The 19,961-nt window shown below is 36.2% G+C and overlaps 1 protein-coding gene across 1 annotated transcript in view; it reads right to left on the minus strand.

Moving 5' to 3' along the window:
- The window catches only part of LOC136863553 (uncharacterized), a 452,780-nt gene that overhangs the window by 71,387 nt on the left and 361,432 nt on the right, over positions 1-19,961 (minus strand). The window contains exon 18 of the mRNA XM_067139933.2: positions 16,932-17,122. Within this exon, the coding sequence (XP_066996034.2) occupies positions 16,932-17,122 (191 nt within the window). The remainder of the gene's footprint in view (positions 1-16,931; positions 17,123-19,961) is intronic.

Consider the following 19,961-nt stretch of genomic DNA (forward strand, 5'->3'; position numbering starts at 1 on the left):
CTCTATAGAGCTCATCTGGTCTTACCAGCACCATGTCCAGAATATTCTTCCCTCTAGTTCATTCCATCACTTTATGGATCAGCTGTCTTTCCCATATTAACGTATTTGCCATTTGTCGGTCATGCTTCCTTTCATTCGCATTACCTTCCCAACTGACATTTGGTAAATTCAGATTACAAGAAATCAGCTTAATTTCCTGTATCAAATCTTACTTACGTTGAATCCATAACAGTAATTTAAACAGGACTATGAAGTAGGTATGTGGGAAACTGGGAGGGAGATTTCTAGATCCTAATTGGTTGGTAGTATCAAAAAGGTGGATATTTACTTTTATGGATTCAATGTAAATTGAGATTATCCGCTACAATCGCGTTCCTTTCCATATTGTTTCCCACACAGCTGATTATCTTATCACATAATTTCGAATCAGCGTCACTGTTATCCATTCCCAGTCTGTACACTCCAAAAACATCAAGTTGCCTATTATCTTTAGAGATGAGCTTTACACCTAGAATTACATGTTTGTCATTTTTAACTTTTTCGTAGCTTACAAATTCTTTTACCAGAATGAACACACCCCCTCCTACCATTCCTATCCTATTCAAGTTTAAAAACTTCATTTTAAATCTGTATTGAATTGAGAATATAATACGAACAAAACAGTAAGATCCACCTATTCAATACAACACAATGCTATAAGATTAATTATACCATTTAATTATTAATGGGACCGGTTTCAACGCATATTCTGCGTCATCTTCAGCCATGAACTTGAAAAGCGGACTATAACATATTTTAACTTACAAAACAATGCATAATACATATGAGTGTACATAATCTCATGAAAGATTGGTTGGAATTGATATGATTAAAACAAGATCTGAAAAATATTTCTTATAACACTAGCTTAAAAATTTTTACTAAAAATATAACACCATTTCCTTCTAAAATAAGTATGGCCTTATGTGATACTGAGTGAAAGTCCTCTTGATGAAATTTCACTGAGTCTTGAATTGTAAAATAAAAGTTATGAAGAATATTAGGAACTTCAGTCAAAATCCATTTTCAAAGCACTGAGTGAATATCAGATTTTTTAAAATGTATGTAATGTTCCTTCTTAAAATGACGTAACAAATTTTTAAATCTGAAAAGAACATGAATATTTAAAGTTCTGCTTTCTGTTAACAATTTTAAAAAATATTAGATATCTTTGTCTATAATCAAGGATGAAATACAAGTCTTCTCTAACTAAAAACACTCATCAACGAAGCTACGGCTGGAGTTGGTCTGCTGCAAGTTTTCAATTTTATTGTAATGTGAATGTGAGGCAGAAAAGACACCATTTTGTCCCAGGGTACTAGAAGGTATTCCCAGTTCAAGGTGGGATCTGAAGCAAAAAGAAAAACGGGGGAGAAATTAGAAAAATTGGAAAGGACGAAACCTGCCCAAGAAGTTTAAGTAAATATGAGACTCACCTCTGGCGGCGTGTGTGAACGTATGTTAGAGAAGACACTGAGAGGTGTAAGACACCAAGACCAGTATGTACTGTGTGTTGTAGTAGAAGGGAGGGGAAGGGAAAGAGGGTAAGCAGGGGAAATGATAAGAAGGAGTGGGTGAATAAGTAGGGATGGGGTAGGAGGGAGATAAGGGGGAGTTTGAGTAGGGACGGGGTGGGAGGGGAAGGAGGAAGAGGGGAATTAGGAATGGTGATGCGGTGAACGAGCATGGAGTGAAAACGTGTTGTGTATGTTGTGAAAAACTAATTTGCTATTGGAGATTTTACTGAACCTAAAAAATGCAACCAGGAAATCAAATAAATTTCTGGTTTTTCAGAAATGTTGTTGAGGTTTAAACCTGAATTGAAATATTGGTCTAGGTGAATGTAACAACTCTCACTGATGTCATGCAAAGGACTGTTGTTGAGAACCTGTAGTACTGTAAGATCTTGTTCGATATCAGTAAAATTATGCTGAAAATTCTTCATATGCTGGGCTATTGCTGAGAACTTCTTATATCTGACGGCGTTGACATGTTCTGTGTATCTAATCCTGAAATTTCTTCCTGTTTGTCATAAATACGAACTGCTGCAGTCTTGACAGCAGAATCTGTATACTCCAGAATTGTGAAAAACATTACTCTTGTTTACTGAGCTGGAGTTATGAAGAATGTCAATGCTTCTATTACTAGTTCTGTAGGATATCTTCATATTATGTTTCTAAAAACATTAGCCATATTGTAAATTTCATTAGTAAAAGTGAAAGTTGAAAAAAAAAAAAAGTCCGCTTGGGATTTACTTCTCAGTAGGGTAGTGTTAGGGCGATGCCTAAACTAGTTAATTATTCTCTCGCTAAAGGCTTCCTTGAATCCACTGCTTTTAGCTATCGAACGAATTAAATTGAGTTCTTTGTTTAAATTCTTTTTTGACATAGGTATTCTAAATGCTCTGTCAACTAAAGTATTATAAGTAGCAGTTTTATGAGCTTGAGGATGGGAAGAATCATTCCTTATGATGTTGGCCGTTTGAGCTGTTTTCTGTAGATGTTATATGTGAAAGAGGAAAGTGATCTAGTGATTGTTAAATACCAAATAAAGTCCCTACTGACAACCTGTCGTACATAACTATGTAGATAATAATAATAATAACAATAGACGTCAACAACTTCACAGGCACACCCCACAAATAATAATAATAATAATAATAATAATAATAATAATAATAATAATAATAATAATAATAACAACAACAACAACAACAACAAATCAAGCTTGATATTTTCACTATTTACCCATGAGTTTAGAGAATTGTTTTCAAGTTATACTAGTCCATTACATACTTGCATCATTTTCCCCCCTATAACTTGAAACAATTTCAACACACTATCACACTCGTGAAATGGCTAGCCGAATCAGTCAAAATGGAGAGTTTCTGCTAGGGGATGTAGAAACAGATACACTCTGGCAACTTTCTTCGCTACCGTACGGTAAAACATTAGACATGCACAGTCAGTACTTCGTGAAATTAAAAGAATTATGATATTAACTCTAGTGAAATGATACATAATTTCTTAGAAAATCTGGAGTTACGTTTTCATTTTCCAAGTGCTTCTTTTTTGATTTTTTTTTTTATATATTTGCTTTACGTTGCACCGACACAGATAGGTCTTATGGCGACGATGGGATTGGAAAGGCCTAGGAATGGGAAGGAAGCGGCCGTGGCCTTAATTAAGGTACAGCCCCAGTATTTGCCTGGTGTGAAAATGGGAAACCACGGAAAACCATCTTCAGGGCTGCCGACAGTGGGGTTCGAACCCACTATCTCCCGATTACTGGATTCTGGCCGCATTTAAGCGACTGCAGATATCAAGCTCGGTCCAAGTGCTTCTGGAGTACTCTTAGGCATATTCATATTGCAGTATTACACTATTTTAACGATTCCAGACCCCCTGTGAGTGGGGGACGAAGACTTCACGCACGGCCTGTCATAAGAGGCGACTTTGCCTTGGTCGTAGATTATATTTTCTCTCTTCCACTGTTGGCAGCTCTGAAGATAGTTTTCCACGTTTTTCCATTTTCATACCAGGCACCTTAATTTAGGCCACAGCCGCTTCCTTCCCACTCCTAGCCCTTTCCTATCCCACTGTCAGATAAGACCTAAGACCTATCTGTGACGGTGTGACGTAAAGAAAAAATATACGGTGTTGGTGAGAGAACATATGAAAATACTGATGAAATGGCAGTTAATGTTTCCAGGGACATACAGTAGGTGCAATTGTGAATTCCAGTGATATCAACCGCAGTTATCGTGACTGTAGCCAGAGTGGCAAGCCCTGACTGATTATCGTGAAATTTACATTGTACAGGGCAAAGCAGGAAGTGTACAACAATGAAGGGAAACTGAAAGGCACGATAACTATTCGAGAGGGCCTAACATCCACTAGACTCTTGGTTGTGAATGCTGCATTCCAGCGGTTTGGACTCGAAATCTTCTCAAGGCGATATCATAATTACAAAATCCGATGGCTCAAGAATTCGCATCAACCGTACGAATGAACTGCCAAACTGAAGACTAATAACTCTGATTCACTTAACTGAGTTGAATGAACAATTTGCTTTTACATAATTTCTTTCCAAGATAAGCCAGTAACCATTATTTGTTTTAGGTGGAAGTTGTATTATCACTAAATTATTTTCTTAAATAACTAACAGTGGTGCTGGTGAAACCAGGTAAGCTCTATAGAGAAACCGAAGTAATAGATGGTATTAGTGATCATGAAGCTGTTTTTGGCATGGTTAAAAATAAATATGATAGAAAGGAAGGTAGTACCATATGGCTGATAAAGCAGGCATGAGGGAGTTTAAAAAAAGTAACTACGATCGATGCAAAACGGTAAATAAAAATGTAAATAGACCCTGGGATGGGTTTAAAGCAATTGTTGAGGAATGTGAAAACAGGTTTGTACCTTTAAAGGTGGTAAGGAATCGTAAAAGCCCACCTTACTATAATAGGGAAATAAAGAAACTAAAAAAAGGAGGTGCTGATTGGAAAGAAAAAGAGTCAGAAATGGCTGTGGAGTAAGGAGAAATTGAAGGAACATACCAGGAAATTGAATCTAGCAAAGTAGTCAGCTAAGGATAACATGATGGCAAGCATAATTGGCAGTCATACAAATTTTAGTGAAAAATGGAAGGGTATGCATAGGTACTTTAAGGCGGACACAGATTCCAAGAAGGACATTCCAGGAATCATTAATGAACAAGGGGAGTGTGTATACAAGGGTCTTGAAAAGGCAGTAGTATTCAGTCAGCAGTATGTAAAGATTCTTGGTTACAAGTGTAACGTCCAGATAGAGGAAGAAACTAATGCTAAAGAAGTATTAAAATTTAACTATGATAACAATTAAATTTATAATAAGATAAAAAATTTGAAAACTAGAAAAGCAGCTGGAACTGATGAGATTTCTGGGGATATACTAAAGACAATCGGTTGGGATACAGTACCCTATCTGAAGTACCTATTTCATTATTGTTTGCGTGAATGAGCTATACCAAATGAATGGAGAGTTTCTATAGTAGCCCCTGCGTATAAAGAAAAGGGTGATAGACATAAAGCGTAAAATTACAGGCCAGTAAGTTTGACGTGTTGCATGTAAGCTTTGGGAAGGCCTTCTTTCTCATTATATTAGGCATGTTTTGTGAAATTAATAACTGGTTCGATAGAAGGCAGTTCGGGTTTAGGAAAGGTTATTCCACTGAAGCTTAACTTGTAGGATTCCAGAAAGATATAGCAGATATCTTGGATTCAGGAAGTCAAATGGACTGTATCGCGATTGACCTGTCTAAAGCATTTGATAGGGTGGATCATGGGAGACTACTGGCAAAAATGAGTGCAATTGGACTAGACAAAAGAGTGACTGAATGGGTTGCTAAATTTCTAGAAAAACAGATCTCAGAGAATTAGAGCAGGCAAAGCTTTATCTGACTCTGTAATAATTAAGGGGGGAATTTCTCAAGGCAGTATCATTGGACCTTTATGTTTTCTTATATATATATAAATGATATGAGTAAAGAATTGGAATCAGAGATAAGGCTTTTTGCAGATGATGTTATTCTGTATAGACTAATAAATAAGTTACAAGATTATGAGCAACTGCAAAATGACCTCGATAATGTTGTGAGATGGACAGCAGTTAATGGTATGATAATAAACGGGGTTAAAAGTCAGGTTGTGAGTTTCACAAATAGAAAAAGTCCTCTCGGTTTTAATTACTGCGTTGATGGGGTGAAGGTTCCTTTTGGGGATCATTGTAGGTATCTAGGTGTTAATATAAGAGAAGATCTTCACTGGGTTAATTGCATAAATGGGATTGTAAATAAAGGTTACAGATCTCTGCATATAGTTATTTGAGTGTTTAGGGGTTGCAGTAGGGATGTAAAGGAGAGGGCATATAAGTCTCTGGTAAGACCCCAACTAGAGTATGTTCCAGTGTATAGGACACTCACCAGGATTACTTGATTCAAAAACTGGAAAAAATCCAAAGAAAAGCAGCTCGATTTGTCCTGGGTGATTTCTGACAAAAGAGTAGTGTCACGAAAATTTTGCAAAGTTTGGGCTGGGAAGACTTGCGAGAAAGAAGACGAGTTGCTCCACTAAGCGGTATGTTACATGTAATAACTCTCATAATTGTTCCTATTGAAATTGATGTTAGGCAAAAATATCTTAGATATAATTTAATAAAACCACCTTTTCAATACTTAAGCCGGCCCCGTGGTGTAGGGGTAGCGTGCCTGCCTCTTACCCAGAGGACTCGGGTTCGATTCCCGGCCAGGTCAGGGATATTTACCTGGACCTGAGGGCTGGTTCGAGGTCCACTCAGCCTACGCGATTAGAATTGAGGAGCTATCTGACGGTGAGATAGCGGCCCCGATCTAGATAGCCAAGAGTAACGGCCGAGATAATTCGTCGTACTGACCACATGACACCTCGTAATCTGCATGCCTTCGGGCTGAGCAGCGGTCACTTGGTAGGCCAAGGCCCTTCAAGGGCTGTAGTGCCGTGGGGTTTGGTTTGGTTTTATTCACTACATACCATGTTTAATGTGGATTAAATCTACATTAATTTATATAGACTTATCAGGTACATGTTTCACCCTTTCTTGGGCATCTTCAGCCTGTAGTGAATTTTAAGGTCAAGGTCCAGGACCTTATTTAATCATATATAGTATGAAATATGGACGTTAATGTTACACAGTAATAACCTCTTAAAATTAACATGCCACAACAATTTTTTTTTTTTAAATGTGAATAATACACAAATGTAAGTGACATAAATTAATGGTATTTTAACACAAATTAAAACTTGTCAGTCCTATTCTATTTAATTTAAAAAAATGTCCAAAACTAAAATGGATCTTCTTCATCCAACTTGAGGATCATTAGGATGACAATGGTCTCAGGTAAAGAATATATTCACCCGGGGGCTCATTTGACCCACGTATATCATTTACTTAATCTTGACAAAACCAATTCAATGGAGACTTAAAACCGATTGTTTTTGTAGGCTGGATAATATTGTTTAAAACCACATTAATTTTGTTGTGATTGAAAATATAAACTTCTTGGTTTCCTGTTAAATGTGTTGACAATGAATGTGAAGAATACATTCTTAGATTGTTTCTTAGTTTTGGGCTGCAGGTGCTGCAGGAACAGACAGATCCACCTAGTATGAACTGAACGAATAATCGTAAGTTCCCTCCCAAGGCCAAGTAACACATCAACGGGAATGATTACTTTCACAAAACTGTTTTTAAGTGTGTAGGACGTTCCTTCACAATTAAGCAGCAGCCCAAAACTAAGAAACAATCTAAGAATTTATCACTGTAATAATGCTTTGTTTGCTAATTGTAATTTTATATTTAAATTCCCTTTTTCTCCCATAATATTCTGTCAAATGTAACAAAATTTGTATGGTATATGTATCACAGTTATATTAAGAAACCTGCAAATGGAATTTTTGAATTGAGAATTTTTTCAAGTAGTAGAGATTTTTAAGTCCAAAATTTTAGAACATAAAAATTACACAAACTTTAGTGTGATATACCTCCTTATATCAATTATGTACAGGAAAATTGATAAATAGTGCTTTTAAAAGGAGTATTATCTGCTTAATTACAAATTTGCAATAACATGTTCATTAAATTTCATGTAAAAAATGGAATTAAAAATTTCAAAACAAAAATTTATTTTGGAAAAACTATTAACTGTATGTGAAAGAAATGTTCGTGATATCTCTACTTTTATGCAGGTGACATTCCCACAAAATTTCGTGAAAAGCAATGCATTAGGTAAAAATATCTTTTTATTTCCAGAGTGTCGCCTAAATACTGGACAAAAACCTTCACTGGACAGAGCACATAACAGATATATGCCAATGAATACTGGTATTTTTCTCCCTTCACCCACTTAAAAGAATGAAATATTTACTTCCTTTCAAGGTCAGAAAGCAGTTGAATGAAAAGCTAATAATACCTTTGTTTCACTATTGTGATGATGTGATCGGCAGACTAAGTGGCACCCTGACATTTATTTGTGATTCAATCACATGTCAAATGGTAGTAGTTTCAGCATCTATGTGCCATCATCACCACCATCATCATCATCATCATCATCATCATCATCATCATCATCATCATAAGTGTTTTAGATGATTTAGGCATGTGTATATAATTGTTTAATTTGTACTAAAGGCTGATGATGGCACACAGATGCTGAAACTAGTACCATTTGACATGTGATTGAATCACAAATGTCATTGTATTGAATAGGTGGACCTTGAAAGAATTTTAATTTACTGTAATCCCACTTCAATATGGAACCCAATGAAATTCATAACTATAAGTGGCACCCTCTCTAATAGGCTTCAGGGAGCTCAGAATGCTTGCATCTACTTGGTAATGAACATTCCAAAATTTCATCATACAACTCCTGCCTTCCATGAGCTAATTTGGAAGAGGAGTTGTGACTGAATTTTAAAACTTCTACAATTTACATGCTATTGGAACCAAATTTTATGTACACATGTATTGTAATACAGTTAGACCCTGTACTAAATTTTAGCTGTGAATGTACCTTGGTTCTGAAGTTATTATTTTATTTTTGTCATTTAAAATGCATTCAAGGTTATAAACTTCACTAGTGGTTCCGTATTGAATTAAGATTACACATAAAATAAAATACAAAGGTTTAATCCACCTACTCAATACAATTACAATAATTGCGATGTTTATAAGAACATTACAATATATTACGAGGTACTAGTTTCGACCCTGTGTGGGTCATCATCGGCCTAGCCAAGATGCATATTGATATGCCAAAGTCCTAAAGCAGAATTACACGGTGGAATGAAATATAAAAGAATGAACTGAATATGTGATGGAATGATGTACATATAAAATGGTGAACCAATTAACTGTTATAGAAGTGATATTGTTATGCTAATCAGTAACAAATAAAATTTTGGATTTATGTCACATACAATTAAACTATAAGGATATTTATCATACAATTATTGCAAAAGGAATAAAATAAGCTCTGTTGGCGAACATTCTAAAATTGCACATTTAAAAAATATAATATGCCAGTTTTAAAGTAAAATTCAAGTAGAAGCTCAACAGAAGCATTTGAATTTTACTTTAAAACCGGCATATTACATTTTTTAAATGTGCAATTTTAGAATGTTCGTCAACAGAGCTTATTTTAATTGGCTGCAAGTGGCCTACGCAGTGGTCTCCACGGTATGCATTAGCCAGCGTCTTGGTAGGTGTGCTAGGTACCAACTGACGAGCCCAACCTAGCACATGAAGGCAAAACGCTGGCAACCAGGAATGAGTTAGCTGGAAACTTTATAATGTCCAATAACGGACCATTTATATTGGTATTATAAATTTACTCATTCGGGACAAATATTTCAGATTCCCTGTGGGAATCAACATCTATATCATCTGATGGCCAAGCAAGCAGCAATTTTTGGTAATGAGACGAAGTCTGTCATAGTGCATTGGCACTGCCGATGGCTCCAAGTGGCCTACGCAGTGGCCTCCACGGTATGCATTAGCTAGCGTCTTGGTAAGTGTGCTAGGTACGAACTGATGAGCCCGACCTAGCAGACGAGGGCGAAACGCTGGCAACCAGGAATGAGTTAGCTGGAAAATTTATAATGTCCAATAACGGACCATTTGTATTGGTATTTTAAGTATGAGTCGGCTCGACGGGTACGCGATGCATTTGTTCAGCAATTTCCTGGTGAAGTGTCACCTTCATGAGCATAGATACATGTAACTGTAAATAAATTTAAAACTACTGGCTCAGTGCTAATAAAAAAAATTAAAAAATGAAAAAAAGCACACACACACAGACGCAAACAGTTTTAACGGAGGAACAGCTAGATGACGGTGGTGCAAATCTTGAACAGTCACTGAATAAGTCACTCACAAAATTAGCACAACAAGTAGGGGTTTCGGTTTCTTCTGCACACAGACCTACAAAGCTGTTTCACATCAAACCGTACAGGTTTACATGGGCCCATTGTTTAAAACCTGCTGATCCAGCCACAAGAGTGAGATACTGTGAGTAGTATTTTGTATCATTGAATGATCGTTTATTCTATCCACAGCTTGTGTTCTTTTCGGATGAGGACTGGTTTCATCTTAATGGTCGTGTGAAAAGTCAAAACTCTCGCTATTGGTGTGCAGAAAATCCTAATGAATTTTATGAAGTCCCTCATTATGAAGGATGACACTTTCAGCATCTTTTAAATTAAAACATTTATTGCAGCAAAATAGCCATACATTAGTGAAAGGTGTTATAACAATTTAACAATTGCACCATTGGTCGCATAGTCTGATTGATCTAGTCCTCTTGTTGCAGAATTCTAAGTGATATCGTTCACATAAATGTTCACATAATGTACACTTGCATGAGTTTGACGGTTCATGGTATGCTGGGTTTTCGCAACTGACATGGTGGAATCCATGTACTGCAAGTCTTGTAAACATTTTACTCTATAGTTTACAAGATTAGAAAGATTCCATATCCATTAATTTTTAAGATTGATATAGGCTGATGATGGCCGTAAAAAAAGGGTGAAACATGTACCCATGACTTTTATGTATTATGTATAAATTTTAACCACATGAAATAGTGGATTATATTGTGTTGAACAGGTGGATCTATAAATATTATAATAATATTTGAGATATACGTCAACTTCAATACGGAACCAAAATGAGAATAGTTACTTGTAACTTGTTATTAGATTTGTCGAAGTTACTTCAAGTTACTCAAAATTACTCAGCTAATGGAAGTTTCCGCGGTAAAACTGAATGTTAAGTATAGAGATTTTGAACTCGATTACAGGTAATTAATGTTTGAAGCTGGTCCCGCGGTCTAACTTGCCTGCTTCTCACCCGGCGGGCCTGGGTTTGACTCCTGGCCAGGTCAGACAGGTATATTTACCTGGATATGGGGGCTGGTTCCAGGTCCACTTTGCCTCCATGATTAATTGAGGAGCTATCCTAATGGTGAGACAGCAACCCGGTCTAGAGAGCCAAGAATTACGGCCAAGAGGATTCGTCACATTGACCATGCATCACCTCATAATCTGCCAGCCTTCAGGCTGAGCAGCGGTCGCTTGGTAAGCAAAGGCCCAATGGAGCTGTAGTCTGGTTTGGTTTAGGAGTGTTTGTAAGATTATAATTATACATATTTCATTTTTGTGATATTTAGCCAAATTTGTTCCCGGATTTTCCGTTTTCCTGTGTTGTACTTTTTTTTCCGTGGTCTCTCCGAAAATGGAGAATCGATGTTACACTGTATGTGAGAGAGTCGTGCGAGCTTTATCATATATGAGCACATATTTCAGGTGTTGTGCCAGAGAGCCGCATGAGCTTGAACAGATCTGAGCATGTATTTCATGTGTTTTGCCAAGAGATGGCATGACTTACCATTCGAAAGAGGAAAAACTGCTCATTCTCATGTGGAAAACTGCGTTTGATTATCTTGACTAGTTGACGTTCAGTTCGACATTGAATATAACCACCCGTCACACCTGTTTCCATCCAACCCACAGCCGATAGTAGTAATCGTGTCGCGTAGAAGGTTGCTGTTAGCAAGCAGTGATATTTCTGAAATTCTGAACAAAAGCGAGAGTGAAGGCGAGTCAGAAAGAATGTCACACTGTGAAGAAATGTTTAGCGAAGATGATGACAGTGACAGATTTGAGAAATGCAATATTAATCATGTCTCACAGAAGTCGGCACGTATCATTAGTGAGTTGTGATATTTTGAAATTCTGAATAAAATCGAGAGTGTGAGTCAGAAATGTCTAGACTATGAAGAACTGTTTAGTGGTAATGATTACAATGTGTCATAGGTATGACATCGTAATTGGTGCAAAACCTTCAATTAGTATGTTTAATATATTTTAATTATAGTTTATTTAATGCTAAATTATCTTTTATTAAGTGTTAAACATGACTAGTATATGGTTTCTCTGTAAATATGTAGTATAAAATTGTATAACCTCAAATACGTATTGTGTATAACCTCAAAATTTATAGAGTCGAAAACGGTAGAAAATTCCATAATGTTCATATGTTAGACTTATTGTACTATAATTTGGTATATATGAAGGGTTCTGGAAACTTACTGTAAGGTTTTATTATCCAGATACATGTAGAGACATTATGAATGTTGTAGATATTTCCATGGGTGTTTGTAAATATTGAAGGAAAGTTCGAGTACCCATTCGACTAGCTGGTCAATCGATGTTTCGAGTGTTGTAAGAACTGTTCCAGAAGTCGATCATTCTAGATGGTTGATCGAGCAGTATAAATATCGAGCTGTCAGTCAGTGGAGTCAGTTCTAAGTTCGCAGTTCTTAGTTCTCGAGACTTAGGCAAGTGATGGACTGGGAGTGACTGTTGGGCTCCGAGGTGGAGTCCGAGTATTGGACTCGAGTGAGTTAGGCGGGGAATTCAAAAGAGTGCGCGAGTCAGTTGATATATATACTGGTCAGAATCGACTTCAGGGTACTCCGCTATCGAGTGTTGTATATAGTGTCATATGCGACTATGTATAATTGTGTGTTGTGACGTACAGTGTAAATAAAGTAAATTATATAAGGAAGTGAACGTGTTCTATTTATATTGATATATTTATGTAGATATTTATTTACGTAAAATAAAATCACGACGTAGAACGATAAATGGTAGGAGTCAAAAAAGTGACAGTGAATCAGAAAATTTGTAAATGAAGGAGGGGGGGCGGGGGAGGGAAGGCAATGCAACTCAAAAATTTCATTTTTTGTTAGTAGTGGTATCACTTCAACGTTACACAGGCAACTCTGTGGCCTACAAAAGCACCTAATTTAGCCAAACATCTCTGACTGCTTCAGAATTTACCACACCATGAAAATGTAAGATTTATGACTTTCATTTTATGAATTCACGTTTGTATGAGAATCTACAATGTAACATCTGGAAGCTATTGAAATTATCAAATGGATAAATGGTGACTAAAATAAGTATAAATAACAAGAATGGGTGCCACCTGCAAAACAATTGCAGGAATAATTAACTCTGTAGAGCAACAAGCAACTCCCTCTCCCAAGGCGACGGTCATCAGGCTGACGAAGCTCCACACTTACTACCTTACCTGTTGCTATTTACCCCTGAAATTGAAGTTGGGTAGCATGCCAGGTTCATCCTTACTCCACTGATAAAAGATTTAGTGCAAGTTTCATTCCAAAATAATAATAATAATAAAAAAAAAGTATGACAAATACCACAATAATCATCACTTGATGAGACCAACTCCTGTTCGCTGTTTACAAAGGGCAAATATACAGACAACTAAAAACCACTAACAAAAAAATCATTACTTGACGAGACGTACTCGTGTTTGCCGTTTACAAAGGCAAATTACAAACAACTACGACCAACAAAAATCATTACTTGACGAGACCTACTTGTGTTTGCCGTTTACAAAGGCAAATTACAAACATCTACATACCACCAATAAAAATTATTTTCACTATATACATTTCTTAACATACCTCCAGGTAAGAGTCCCACTGCACTCTCTACTCTTACAGAAGAAAATCCTAATCCGGTAGAGACAAGTACGACGACTTTCTCTACGTACGGATGCAACCTTCTTTACGAAGAGCATCCCTAACCTTATTTACACACTTCTTCATCGACGTCTTGAGTCCTTCCCGATTGCCGCACAGGTTAGTGTGATGCCTCACGTTTCTCCAACTGAAACTGCATGCTCGGCCGACGAATTCCTTTACCAAGAAATGTAGAGCTGTTCAAGCTCTATAAAATGGTCCGTGAGGGCATGTAATTATAATGTAGATTCAGTATGCACCACCACATCCACTGTACATTATCTTACAGAAGAATTATAGTATAGGCCTAATTATTATACAGAGTTTGCGTAACAAACACTTAGTAGCGTCTTTTACTAAACAGCCACCGGTAAGCCGGAAACTCGTTAGCATCTGTGATTACAGTGCTCACTGCTCACTCCGTAATGGATACTCAAGAACAGTAGAACATCTCATAAGAAACTGAGCGAAGTATGTAGCTCCCGTGCACCGGTCCGAATGAGAAACACAAACAATCAGAATCGGAATGACTTGCCGTACACGCGTACATACTTATATAGGCTTGCTACACGTGGTTATAGCGTCCTGAAAAGTTTACTGGTAACAACGCTCTCACAGGCACTTCTTCACGCGTCACTCAGTCAACCCAACCTCGCTTAAAACAAAGCCCTCGTATTGGCTATCGTGCGTCTGATGTGACATAGAACGTCCACTCACGTACATCCACAATGATCCACTCCAATCTTCAGCCTATACTACCTGCAGTACCCCGGGTTTCCAAGCCACTTTGTAGCAACACTTTCAACTGACTTCAAGCGCCTTTCCCGATATATCTACTGTTTTCCGTGTTGCACAATTCTTCAGCAACTTACACTGCCATGCCATGTGCAGACACTTGCACAAATTAAAATTAAACATATACAAAATTCCCTACTACAAATTCTTCTTATATTATGTTTTTACATATAAATGAACAAAATTACATGATATTCATGACTTCAATATTACAAACTATCTTACGAAAATTTCCTAACCTAAAAATTTGGGGATCGTATATTTGTACAGTTACAACAAATAGCTATTAGTGCAAAATTTAAATAATAATTCTGGGTGTGCGAACAGCTTGATAATTAGTATGCCAATGTACCACACACTTATTTTTTGTAGTTTTAAAATAACATGCCGAATTGTTACAGTATAACCCTGATTTTGCGTGACCTCAATTTAGCGTAAACCCGCATTGAACGGAATAAATTTCCAGTCCCGAAAATTACTCCATAGGAGCAATGCAATTTTATATTCGATTTAACGTAAATCACTATAGGGCAAAATCTGCATTTAGCGTTAAGGAAATGTTAAACTTCTCAAATATTTATTTCTATTCGTTTTGGTTTTGGGACATTAAGAACCTATGAAAAAGACGCCGTAAACTTGATAACAATGATTCAAGGTAGAAGAGGAATTTCGAGCGCGGGCACTTAGGGCTAAAGTGAGACGTCGGACTCTGATACACATCCGACCGTGGCTACTGTAGTAGAAGAGAACCCCTGTTTTAATGACAATGTTATTATAACTTTTGAAAATTCCTATATTAATCTGTGCAATATCCTTCGGTTACAATGAGAATGTTTTCATAATACATGCACTGTAAACCTAGGTTAGGTGAAGCCGTTTGAAGTAAGAAAATTGAAATGTTTGCCACAAGCCTCTGGAGTGATGCTATTACAATTTTTAAGAATGAAACTGAATATGCTTGTTCAGACTATTGCAATTCGAGAATGCATGCTAATGAGTAAGCCCCTGCTTGGAAAACATCCGTGAAAATGTTTAAATGAACAGATTGCCATTTCACACAGATTTTAATGTGTTTTTTCTGTGAGTATGGTTACACTTCCTGACTTTTATGGAAAATCACATATAACTTTACAAAAACAACCTTAAAGTGAAGCAGTTTTGCATTCGCCATGAAGAATCTGTCAAAATGAAGCACAAACCGTAACTACGGTACAGTGTGTAGGGTAGATATCTCCTTGTTTTATTGCTGTCACTATGTAATGTTTGCCACAAGCCTCTGGAGCGATGCTATTACAATTTTTAAGAATGAAACTGAATATGCTTATACAGGCAAAGATCTCAAACCTCAATTTAAGGTAAACCCCCATTTAAAGTTTAAAAAAATCACGTCCCTACAAAAACGTGAAACAGGGGCTCTACTGTATTTACAACTACAGTATATTAAGGAATAGAGTAACTGCTTTGTACATTATAAGCACACTTAACTGCTGATATAGCTCAAAACTATAAGTATTGAGCAATAATGAATGGACAGTATGAGTGGAAAACCATAGCAATAAATAATAAATTTATCCTGCACTTCTGCTTAATTCTCTTGTGTTACTGTATCCTGTTGGTGTGTGTTGGTTGAGGTCGAGTTGTAAACCAGTTTCCCCACTTACTGACAGTCACAAGGTGGTCTTTTGAAGAGGGAGCCGTTACATGCTTTCACAAAGTAGATAACATCACTTCAGCTGATGCAAATGAACCTATGAATAGACTTTCTTTATTTCTTTCCACCATAGTACGAATGGATGAACAGATTCAAACACCAATATATTAGGCGGAAGAGATTACAATATGCTGAGGCAGACCTAGCTGGTGATGATCAGACTTATATTCAATGAATTCAAAATGAAAAGTGTCAAAGGATGAGCTAAAGTCTCACACAGGAATGAAATATAGATTGCACTGATATTTCTGTCTCATTAAGACTTTAGTAACATGGAAACTACTGAGGAATGGTAAAAAGTAACAATATTCAAGACAAGATCATTGCCTATGGATGCTATGAAAGGTGCAATTTGGTGGTACTAGGAAGGAAAAGGCACTTTTTTGGCTCTGTGAGATCTTCATCTTGTCCAATATTCTTCACTATAACACAACGTCATTGGGTTATTGGTGTTTCTCCATAAATGCATCACTTGGAGGGGTACTTTTAAAGGATAAAACATATCTCAAGCCTGATGACTAAACAAACATTGCATTAGAAGAAAGTAAATCAGAACACGATTTGAGTTAAACCAATTAAAGATTCATAATAGTAAGAGCATGGTACATGAACCAATCCAATGGAGGCAGAGGAGCCATATTGCAGGGGAAGGAAAACGATGTCTAAGAAGATCATAGTATAATGCACAACAATGAAATATAAAAGAGTTCTTTCCATAAATGTAATCTCTCACACTGTCATTGCCAGTTATTTGCCTTACCTAATCTGCAGGCCTGTCTGCACTCCAGAATTTCCAACACCAGGAGAGGGGTAATAAGTATACTGTGGTCGATTGTAGTTTATATTCGCTTGCTTCTCGAGCTCATAGCTGCGTTTTGCCAATCTCTTTTCAGCCTGGGACAACTTTTTCTCTTTACGATCCACCAACAATGATTCATGTTGAAATGGTTCCTGAAATAACAACATATCTGAACATGTACATTCAGAAAACTTCAAGACAAACAAGAGGTATTACTAAATTATTTTTATTGATGCATTAGGACAATTTTGTTTATTCTGAAGTATTTTAGATACGTTTTTCTTTCTCTTTCCTGTAATATGTTATAACTATGTGTACAGTTTAGCATTATAGTGTGTGTATTTGTGTGTGTAGTATGTGTAATATATTGTTGAACTGTACATACATTATAATACATGGGCTGGCAGAATAGCAGGCTTCACAGCCTCAGTCATGCCGTGTAAATAAATATATAATTTTTTTCACAAGTTGTTTTACGTCACAATGACACAGATAGGTCTTATGGCGACGATGGGACAGGAAAGGGATAGGAGTGGGAAGGAAGCAGCCGTGGCCTTAATTAAGGTCTGGCATGAAAATGGGAAACAACGGAAAACCACTATCTTCTAAATAGTGGATACTGGCTGAACTTAATAATAAATAAATAAACAAAATGAATAAAAAATTATGCCTGAAAATAACAAAAGAAGCGGGGATTGGATATACTGATATTTAGAAATTTCATGATCCGTATTGAAGTGGGATTAAAATAATTGAAATTATTGTGATTGGACATATAGCACAAACAATGGGATGGAAAAATTATTTGTTGCTTCGACAGCAGAGGTGCTATACAAGAAAATACTTATTATTTTGCCACCTATTTTGACTATAAAAAGTGTCAGTTGTGGAAAAGTGTGTAGTGTTGACTGTTCAAGTTTATGAGCAATAGAGTAAACAATTAGTGTGACTGAGTAGCGAGAGTAGAGAGAGAGTGCGAAATGGTGTAGTTATGTGCCTGTGAAGCTGTATACACAGTGTCAGTTAATAAATCTTAAGAGTAAATACAACCAGTTGTGTACTTGTTTAACAACCCATCAATATGTTCAATCAATCAATCAATCAATCAATCAATCAATCAATCAATCAATCAATCAATCAATCAATCAATCAATCAAATCACCACTGATCTGCATTTAGGGCAGTCGCCCAGGTGGCAGATTCCCTACCTTTTGTTTTCCTAGCCTTTTCTTGAATGACTGCAAAGAAGTTGGAAATTTATTAAACATCTCCCGTGGTAAGTTATTTCAATTCCTAACTCCCCTTCCTATAAATGAGCAGAGGTGCTGACACTGGGCTTTTTGTCCCAGGTACACACAGCATACAAGTGGGTGGGCAAGCGATGAGCGTTTGCACTTCAGCGAAAGCAATACTGTGTTTATGTCATAAGCTGTAAAGGTCAATGAATGGAAAACTTTCATTTGAGTATTTTGAAAGATGAACGTTCATTTGAGTATTAAGGGAATAGTGTTACATTTTTATTTCCAGTGGACAGAAATCCAGGTAATTTTCAATATAACTTATGTTATGAGATTAGTTATATCTATTCTGTTTATGTATAATGACTGAATATTGTGTGCTAGATTGGAGAGAAGTGAGGATTCCATTAAAATAAATTCCAAGTATTTAAGAATTTAAACAGAATTTAAACAAATATTTTTGAGTATGATTTGATAGAATCTGATGATGTTCTTTTCAAAATGAAACATTTTATTCTGATTTTAATTGGGTTGTTTCTTTTTCAAGTATAATTTGGTTGTTTTTTCTTTTTTGAGGTAGTTCCTAAATTTAATCATAAATTAATTTTGGCAGAATGAAGAACTTGATAGTTTTAAATTGTTGAAGTAAGTACGTATATTTTGTTTTACTGAATGAATAATAGAAATTTTACTTTTCTTAGTAGAAATTCTTGTCATTCCCATTCAAGAAATAGTAAATTATAGCTTACACACTTCAACCCCATATATCTGTATATTGTATCACAAAACTTGTAATGTGTCAGTATTCTTTGAATGTGTAAATATAGGAGAATAAAAGCGAGTTTGCTGATATCAAGCACAGTATAAATCAAACCCAAATATTTTTAAAATGCCTTTTTTTCCTTCAACTATAGTTTTTTTTTGTACTCTGCCCCAATCAACATTTTGCTGAATGGTATGAGGAAAGCTTCATAGTCACAACTGAACGTCACTGCACCTTCAGTTAAGTATATAAATTTCATTATTCGTCCGTATTGAACCAAGATTACAATTTATTAAAATTCGTATCCACCTTATTCAATACCAAAAATGTTGTTAAGATGAAATTGCAACATGTATATTTATTTTATCAGGACTAGTTTCGACGCTTTATATTGCGTCATCATCAGCTGATATACACTGGAAACATTGGCAAACATATATAAGTTTATCTATGTCACACACATTATAAAAACTATGATAAAGATTTAAAAACCATATTATAATTATTTAAACCTAAGAATTTCATTTTTGTCCGTATTGAACTGAGAATGGAAGATAGGAAAACTTAAAGGGTCCACCTTTTCAATACAAAAAATGTTATAGTTTATTTATAACATGTATTTGCACTTGGAACTAGTTTCGACGCTGTTTGGCGTCATCATCAGCCAAAATGTGGGAAATAGGCCAGCATGTAGGCATTTATATTTTACAAGGCGTTACATTAAACAATACATCTTACAAGGAGATAAATCAGGGACGAATGAACTCTTCTCAGAAGAACTCTTAAGGTTTCACTTTACTTTCTCCTGCCTGCTGGCTCTTCAGAAATGTGTGCGCGTGTGTTTTGTATTCAGGAATCATTCAAGACGAATATTTTCGCACTACAAGATGTGTGGTTAAGGTTATTTTTAATATGTATAACTTTCCCTGTTTTTATCTCCTTGTAAGATGTGTATTGTTTAATTTCCTGTTGTGTATATTTATCAGGAAC

The sequence above is a fragment of the Anabrus simplex genome, chromosome 2 (assembly GCF_040414725.1).
Source record: "Anabrus simplex isolate iqAnaSimp1 chromosome 2, ASM4041472v1, whole genome shotgun sequence".
Taxonomy (NCBI): Eukaryota; Metazoa; Arthropoda; class Insecta; order Orthoptera; family Tettigoniidae; genus Anabrus; species Anabrus simplex.